Source organism: Lactuca sativa, chromosome 1 (assembly GCF_002870075.4).
Source record: "Lactuca sativa cultivar Salinas chromosome 1, Lsat_Salinas_v11, whole genome shotgun sequence".
NCBI classification, from domain to species: domain Eukaryota; kingdom Viridiplantae; phylum Streptophyta; class Magnoliopsida; order Asterales; family Asteraceae; genus Lactuca; species Lactuca sativa.
Window position 1 is genome coordinate 205845649 of NC_056623.2, and position 9327 is coordinate 205854975.

General features: G+C 30.0%; 1 protein-coding gene across 1 annotated transcript; it reads right to left on the minus strand.

The window, feature by feature from the left end:
• Positions 1–1954: 1954 nt before the first annotated feature.
• On the minus strand, positions 1955–7411 carry LOC111879942 (triose phosphate/phosphate translocator, chloroplastic). The gene is made up of 12 exons (XM_023876368.3): positions 7004–7411; positions 6837–6905; positions 6206–6271; positions 6023–6101; positions 5193–5313; positions 5004–5099; positions 4786–4898; positions 4617–4694; positions 4390–4506; positions 3208–3307; positions 3014–3114; positions 1955–2171 (listed from the first exon to the last, which is right to left on the minus strand). The coding sequence occupies exons 1-12, from the start codon at positions 7279–7281 to the stop codon at positions 2154–2156; spliced, it is 1236 nt and encodes a 411-aa protein (XP_023732136.1). The 5' UTR covers positions 7282–7411; the 3' UTR covers positions 1955–2153.
• Positions 7412–9327: the final 1916 nt, after the last annotated feature.

A 9327-nucleotide genomic window follows, 5' to 3' on the forward strand; every position in this document is an offset into this window, starting at 1 on the left:
TAGGAAACGATTCAGAACTGGGTGTTACAAGCTTCATCGATTTCAACAAGTTTTTCTTCAAGGACATACTCTTTGCCCTCGAGTCGAAGACCCATCTTGATTTTACGAATCCAGTCATTGTAATTGGTGCCATCAAATGTCACATTGGACACAATTGAGAGTAAGGAGAAACCCGAGTTGTGGGTAGACGACGAAGGAGCATAAGCATCACCAGGAGTAGACATCTATAAAGAAAAAGGTAGTTTTAGTTAGATGATAAAATAATCCTTAATATTTAACCATAATAAATATTTAAGGCTAAGCACCAACTATGAAATTCACAATCTAAAAGATGGATGTCGTAATCTAATTGTAAATTTTATAAAGGTAGGTAAAAGCAATTTACCAATTTTAATCAAAAATGAAATTTCTAGATCTGTTGAGATTCATTGAATCTATCAATGGAAGGTTGAATCTCAAAATCTTGCTCTTTCTGTTTGTGACTGGGATACCGAGGATTACAAACAAGATGTGAATAATCATGCAAATGTGTTTGGCAACCTCGATGTCATTTACAATCTCTAATTGATGTGTTGTTTAACCACACATGCTCCATAAATAATGATAATTCTTGAGATGCCCATTAATACTATTTGTAATCCCTATTAGTGTGTTGCTTAAGCATACATACTCCACTAACGACTTATAAAGCATAATGTGCAATTTAATATATGAGCCTTCAGCCTGACTGGATCGCCTCGCAAGGCCTACAACCTATCTAGACCGCTCTCCAGGCCTACGACCTGACTGGACCACATCGCAAGGCCTATAGTCTATCCGGACCGCTACGGGTATTTTGGCCTTCAGCACCAAACAGGACCACCTCAACCCAACCATCACAATATGTCGACATATACACATAATCAAATAACAAATAATAACCAACAAAACATGTAATCATACAGATCTATTGACTATCCAATCACTACAGCATACCACATTTTATATTCCTATGATACATACAAAATACATAGGGCCGACATTGGTGCCTTCGACCCCCGAGTACAGTAAGCAAGAACTCACCTCAATCAACGGTTAGAGATAACACGACCTAGAGTTGATGACTCCCGAACTCCTCACATTATCAATTCACCAAAAAGCTTTAAATCAAAACCGAGGTAAAATCTCAAACTGACAAGTCCTTAGACTAAGACTAACTTTTCTAAAGGAAAATGACTAATACTTGCACTTAACAAATAGAGAAATGAATTTACCTGCAAGGACCGGGTGTTGCAGTTTTCATTCTCCCACCTATGTGAGATGAACGAAAAACTCATTAAATTTTTTTTATTAACTTCGTCCAACTACTTCACTTTAATGATTAATTTCTCATGCATCTTAAATTCATTTTGGGCATGTGATGTACCAAAACGAAGATAAGCATATAACAATTTGTCAATTTTAATGTAAATTCATTTTGGGCATGTGATGTACCAAAACGAAGATAAGCATATAACAATTTGTCAATTTTAATGATGTTTATGGTTCGAATTTCGTGTTAAAAAAATGAGAAAACCTAACTTTTCCAGTAAGAATAACTTCTACAAAATCATGACATTTTTCCATGATTTATATTACGAATTTTCATATATTGGCTTTATAATAAAATGTACATTTTGTCTTTTTTTTTTTTTTGGTAATATGTTTCAATTTTTATTTCAAGAAGTTAAAGATCATGATTTTCTAATAAGTTTTGATTTGAATCAATGTCATAACAAATTATAAATAGTTCTCTCTTGTTCAAGCATAACACAATAACTTACAAATGGTTAATCAGTAGTAATAACTTACAAATGGTGAATCAGTAGTAAACAAAAGATCAAAACTATAACTTTGTTTCAATATAATTTTATAAATCTTTTAAGAACCACATTTTGTTCTACACGAAAAAGTTTATAATTGCAAGAACATGAACTCCTCTAAACTCATGAGAGTTAGAAATATATATATTAATAATAGTAAAAGAGATATAGAATGATACATTATTGGAGTCTAGTTTGTTTATTCTCATAGACGCACAAATAAGATAAAAAAAATACTTCACATTTGTAGCAAATTTGCTACCAAGTAATTAAATTGCATTCCTTCCCTCATGCCCTTTGCCACTTTCACCCTCATGCTGTCTTCGGATTCTGTCCATAAACAATAAATTAAATTACATTTTTAGTCCCTGAGTTTATTCAAAAGTTTCAGTTTTGCACCCAAATAATTTTCTCTTGCAACTTTGATGACTTTTTTCAACTGGTGTAACGATTTTGGTCCATATAGAACCAAAATTGGAGGTAGAGAAAACTATTTGAGTTCAAAACTATAACTTTTGAACAGACTCAGGGACCAAAATTGTAATTTTCTCCAAAACTTTTGATTTAATCACAAAAATGAGATTTTTTTTTCCCAATTGCATCCAAACTTTTTATAAAACGGTCTTCATTTTCTCAAATATTTTTAAAGATCATTTAACTACACTATTTTATATGGATAGTGCGTAAAGCGAAAAAAAAAAAAAGATTTGAACATACTATTAAAAAGAAAACAAAAAATAAATAATATTAAAATGTGGTTGGGTATGAAATCATTTCCTCGTACTCATGTTTTAACGAAAATTCATTCAATGTTTTGGTTGGATATATCTTTTAATAAAAATGCTTTGTCTATTAATTAACTTCCGAAAATAACATACAACATAGGTAACGAAATAAAATAAATCTCATGGACAAAATGAATCTTTCAATGTGTTACAATATTTAATATATATTTTTGACTTTTGGAACAAACTTTGTTAGAGTAAAAAAGTAAATATTGCACACTTATACAATTTTTTCGTAACAAAATGGTTTTTTTTTTAATACAAAATAATATCAAACCATATTTCGTATAAGTTGTATAAATTAGTAAAAAAAAAAAAAGTAATAATTAGAAATATTGTTGTATAAATTGGTAAAAAGAATATGTGTTGAAAATTCAAAATCATTACCCGTTTCTCCTCTTCTATCTTGGCCTTGACTACCGAGTAAATTGCCACACCAGCAATGGCAATGGATGTACCGATGGCTGTTTGTGTTGAAATCTTGTTACCTACAAAAAATCATCAATTATAAATTATAAAATTTATAATAAAAAAATAATAGGTTAAATTATAAAATACTATAATATAAATATATAAATTACCAAAGATAATGATTGAGAAACCAATGACAAACACTCGTTTTAACACATTCCCAACTGCATGCGTGAGAGGTGCCACCCTTTCAAGCGTGTTGGTTGCAAGCTGTCAACCCAAAACAACACAATTAATTTATTAATTATAAAAAATAAAAAATAAAAAAAATAAAAATAAAAATAAATTGCTTTTTTTATACCCATAATAGCAAATCTACTTACATTTTGCTACCAATATTAACGATTACATATCTTTATTTTTTTTTACTAATAATAGCAACAAAATTATATTTTCATACCCATAATAACAACGTGCTTACATTTTATTAACTGTATTTTGTATACATATTGCTATAATGAATAAACAAATGAAAGTATGTTGCTATTAAATATAGAGTAAATTACACGAATGGTCCCTATGGTCTGGGGTAATTTGCAAGTTTGGTCCCTAACTTATTTTTTTTAACTCGGAAGGTCCTGCTGTTTGTTTTTGTTGTGCGCTTGGTCTCTGTCTCACCTAAAAAGATTATTTTGCCCTTGATTTTTTAATTTATTTAAATAAACACACTGCAAATCTCACTTCCACCTCACATTACATTACCTTACCTACCCCACCTTATTTAAATAAATTAAAAAATCAAGGGCAAAATAGTCTTTTTAGGTAAGTCAGGGATCAAGCACGTAACAAAATCAAACTGTAGGGACCTTCCGAGTTAAAAAAATAAGTTAGGGACCAAAAGTGAACCCAACTTGTTTTGACCAAAGAGTTTTATGGTTTTATTAAAAAAAAGGTTAATCTCATAAAAGACATTCTATTTTGTGTTTTTTATGGATTAAATCTCAAATTTATTTTTTGCCTGAAAACGACATAGTATTTTTTCATTTTTTTCCAATCTGGCTCTTCTAGTCATTTTTTTTCAAAAAAATTTAAAAAATGTGAGGGTTTTTTCGAGAAAAACTAAAAAGTTGAGGGTTTATTTGGAAGCAGTTAGAAGGTTGAGGGTTTCTTTTCGAAAAAAAAAATACAAAGTTGAAGGTTTTTTTCGGAAAAAAAACGGTCTTTTTCAGGCAAAAAATAAAGTTGAGGTTTAATCTAGAAAAAACACAAAATATAAAGTCTTCTATGATATTAACCCTAAAAAAATAGATAAAGTTTTTTTTTGGCAAACTTATAAAATATATTTTTGATACCTGATTGTAGAGATGATAGAACATTCCAACCCAAAAGAGATCAGATACAAACTTAGTCATACCAACTTTAGCAATTGCATCACTAAACCCATGCTTTAGAAGTTGTGGTCCCTCCAACTATCAAACAAAAAAAACAAACATTATTTTAAATTTTAATTAAAAAATGTAAAAAGTAATTGATATATTAAAATTTCAAGTCTTGTTTATATAAAGATTTTGTTGCTTACAATTATGGCAGGTGGAATACAGACAAAGAGGGCAATGATGGAAATGTAGGCGTACAAGTTGGTAGAGTCCATAGTAGTCTGCATTGTAATTGTAAGTATAATTAGTAATTAATTAATTATTATTATTATTATGGGTGAAGAATAAAGGAATTGTTATAAAAAGTGAGACCATGGCTTTCTTTGAGTAAATACTCCTGTAAGTGAAGGAGATGTTGGAAATCATGGCACTGATAAACCCTAGCCAGTTGAATGACAGCTCAGTTAATGATGCCATTGATACACCTGCATTGCAATTGGAGAGTAATTACTCATTCCATTCCATTCTTTTGTAATTCCATTCCATTCCTTTACAATTCCAAAACAAAGATTAAAGAAAAAGATGATTACCAAGTACAACGGGTAACAAAGATAGCCATAAAGTTATGGGAATCGACTGTCCAAGGATAAATTGAGAAGCAGAAGCATTGAAGAACGGTTCAAGCGCTATTCAAAACAATAATCAAAATTTAAAAAAAAATTAGAATAAAATGATGATGATGATGATGATGATGATGATGATGATGATGATGATGTCACCTTTGATTGTGTGGGTGAATGAGACAGCGACAGCTGCAAATGAGACATTGCTTGTGACATGGCCAAGAGCATGACATACAGCCACAGGAATAAGAAGCTTCAAAAGGTTCGAGTCTATTGGCTACACAGTAAAATCACACAAACAATTTCTTTCATATTTAAAATTATAATTCTTCAATTTAACCAAAAAATACCAATGTACTTTTAATAAAGTCATAAATGTTTTTTTTTTTTCTTTCAACAGAAAAGTCTCATTATTTTGAGAAATTTTTTGATAAAGTCCTAAATGTTTTTTTGTTAACAGAAAAATCCCATTATTTTGGGAAACTTTTTGATAAAGTCCTAAATGTTTTTTCTTTTTTTTTTTAAAGAAAAGTCTCATTATTTTGGGAAAATCACATAGTTTGTCATTTCCTGTTAAAATAAAAAAAGACTTTTTCATTAATTTGGGCAAAATGTTAAAAATAATCGTGACTTTTCTATTCAAAAAAAAAAAGTAGGATTTTATCAAAAAATTTCCCAAAATAATGAGACTTTTCTGCATAAAACCGATATTTTGAACAGAACAGTTGGTTCCATGTCATCACCACATCAACAAACCAAAAGGCATAACAATGGGTCCCACCAATATCATTTTATAGTGTGAATAAATAAAATTAGTATTAAAAACACATGAAAAATGCAATGTGAAAAAGATCTCACAATAGCCATAGCTTATTTGACTCAATAAGCTCCTATTGTGGATGCTCTAAAATCACATTGCTATTTTTGCAAAAAATAAAAAATAAAAAAAATATGAGTGTAGCATGAGTTTGAGAAGATTTACTTACAGCTCTTTTGGGTAGACCAACACTCCAACTACCAAGACAATAAACCACTCCAACAGCCAAATGTATGACTGAGACAAAACTGCATATATATATATATATAAAGAAAGTAAGGAAAGTGATTTATATTTTGTTGTTGCTGAATAACATAATTATAAAATAAATAAATAAAATCCAACAACTTACTAGGGATATGGGAAGTAATTGTAGATTTTCTTGTTCAGGATGTTGAAGATCACATTCAGAAAATACCTTCAAAACAAAGCACATTAAATCACTACCATGTGATCATTCAAGTTAATAATGCAAGATATTATTAATATTATGTGAAATTCTACTATAGTTTTGTCCCAAAATAAAAATATTCAATTTGGACATAATTTTTTCAACAAATGAATGTAGAATTATAGTATATATTCCAAGGTATATTATTTTAGGTAGAAAATAATGTATACTCGAAATGATGTCACCTTAGAGTAAACAAAAACATATGACGAAAAAGTTATTAGTGGAAAATCGTATAACTTGCAAATCGTGAGAGCGTAAAAGATTAATAAATCGAGTTAAATTATTCATACTAAAATGATTTAGTTATTTGTTAATGATCATCAAACTTCAAAACATATATATAAAATCGTACTTTTTTCATAAAATATTCGTTAAAAGTTCATAACAAACCAAGGAGTATTTTATTTGTTTATTAATACTCAATGGATTCTAGGACAAGTGTCGCTATTTTAAGTAGATTCGTGTAATAAATTTACAGAAAAATTCATTTATGCGTATTAATTAAGGCGTTGTGATTAACGTGACCTACCACATGAAGAAGAAAAATCCGGTTGTCAGAAACGGATACTTCGCCAAGAATCCGACCGGAGCAGCATCACTACAAAAATCAAATTAATCAATAAAAAGTAAGTTAAGAACAGTTTACAGTTCTGATTAAGCCAAAATCAAATTCAAATGGAGGCGAACGGATCTCACCCGGCGGAATCGCTAGCAGTGGCGGAACACGGTTTGAGAACATCACGCTTCGCCGTCGATGTAAGCAGCGGCACGGCGGAGGCGGAGGAGTGATCGAGGTTTAGTAGTAAGCTCGGACGAAGCTGCCTTCCGCAAACGAGATTACCTCCGTCGGCATTGAGCCTGGCTGGGAATGAGACGGCGACGGTGTTGAGCCTGGCCGCCGGTTTGGTGAGCCTGGGAATGCCGCCGGCGACGGTGGTGGCGGTGGCCCCGTAGGACAGGACTCGAGACTCCATTATAGAGAGAAAATGGTTGGTAATGGTGTCGGGCTACTAGTCTACTACCTGTGGCTTGTGATGGCTGGTGTCCATGTAACAGAAGGAACAGGGGATGTTATCTTGCTTGCTCTCAGGAGTAGCAATCAGTTGTGGTTTTGTCCACCATTATGTTTCATGGACTTTCAATCCCTTCGATTGGATTTTTCTTAAATCAAAATAAAAGGGTTAAATGCTAATTTAGTAATTTGTGTATTTTCAATTTAAATTACTAATTGTATTTTTAATCAAATATATCCGGTGATATTTTATTTTAAGAAAAATATATAAGATTTTATATATTTAACAATATTTAATTGGTTGAAACTCGATAGTCTAATTCCTATTGGTTATGAAAATTGATAAAAAATATCAAATAATGTTAAATAAATTACTAAAGAATCCGAAACAATCGTATATAAATTGGTAAATAAATAAAACATTCGTATATAAATTGTTCAATAATTTTGATTTAGGTTTTCGTGAATCTTTATTTTTTTTTTTCAATAATTACTTTTAAGAATGTGATTTTTTCCATTTAAAAGTTAATTTATTTTTATAAAATATATGTTTTATTAATTTATATAATAGCCGGTGTGGTGTTGTATTTTATGTGGATGAAATAATTTTTCAAATTAACTTTCCATTTTAGAACAAATATAACATATTTTATATTTATATTTTAGATGTAAATTAACTAGTTAAATATGTTTGCATCTTATATTATTTAAACTGATAAAGAAAATTAAATATTATCGTAAATTATAAAAAAAAAATAAAAAAAAATTAGAAGTTGAAACAATAGTATATTAATTAAAATATAAAAGAGAACATTGTCATACAAACATATATTTAACGTTGTCACTTTACCACATTCAAGTCATGCTAGATATTTATGCTCTAAATAAAACATAATTGTATTACATCCAAAAACAATTTGTTATTCAAATTAAAATAAATGATCATATAGAAAACGATTTAAGTCGATATAAAATAACAAAATGCATAAAAGCATAACGGAATAATGTAATGAAATCAACGGTGTAGGTGGGAGAGGTGCAGGATAGTTATGGTGGAAGTGATTAAAGAAGTATCTTGTAATGTGTGATAGAGAAATCGAAGGAGATAAAGAAAGAGATATTGTTAGAGTTACCTTATCCTGAAGAGAGAGGCTAAGGGCCAAACAAATGTAATATCAAATATGTCTTCACATCCATCACCCTCAGAATACCCATGACTTTCCTTTATAATTCACACCTTATTGTATGATTATTAACCAAAATAGATATGTAAATATGGATTGAGATCTTATTATACTACAAACCTTTACATTTTGTTATGACAACATTTTTTGACTAATAGTATAGTATAACAAAAAAAATCACTTGATAAAAGTAACGACTTACCTCCTCTGAAGTTAAGTGACACTTTCAAAATAATAGAAAAAAAGTTCCTATCAACACATGATTCTAATTAGCATATGGTGTTACCATCAATATAATCACAATACAAATATCAATGTCCACCATTGTACAAAAGATAAACATCTAAATAGGTTTTAACTTGAAGCTAATCCCGGTAATTAAATCTAAACCTCCACAAAAGTTCGCGCTCAATACAATCGTAATGGGAGCTGATTCGTACACAATAATTTTTTCTTCATACACAACAATTAGTGTTTTCAAATGTTATATTATACAACTCTATAATGTATGAATTGTTGTGTATGACAAAAAAATATTGTGTTCGAATCACTTCTCAATCATAATACACATATCATACAAAAAATAAATGTCTAAATAGGTTTAAATCGAAGCTAATTACGATAATTAAATCTAAACTTCCATAAATGCTCATTCTTGTATGTTTGATCGAAAGAAGTAACATGTACTTAAAGTGTCTTGCCACAAAATAGAGAAAAACAATCTTTTGAGAAAGTTTAGACATCAATCGAATTCATTTCCTATAACTTGTATTGATATTAATTTTTAACTAGTGGGTGAGCCCGTGGTGAACCACGGGTCACCC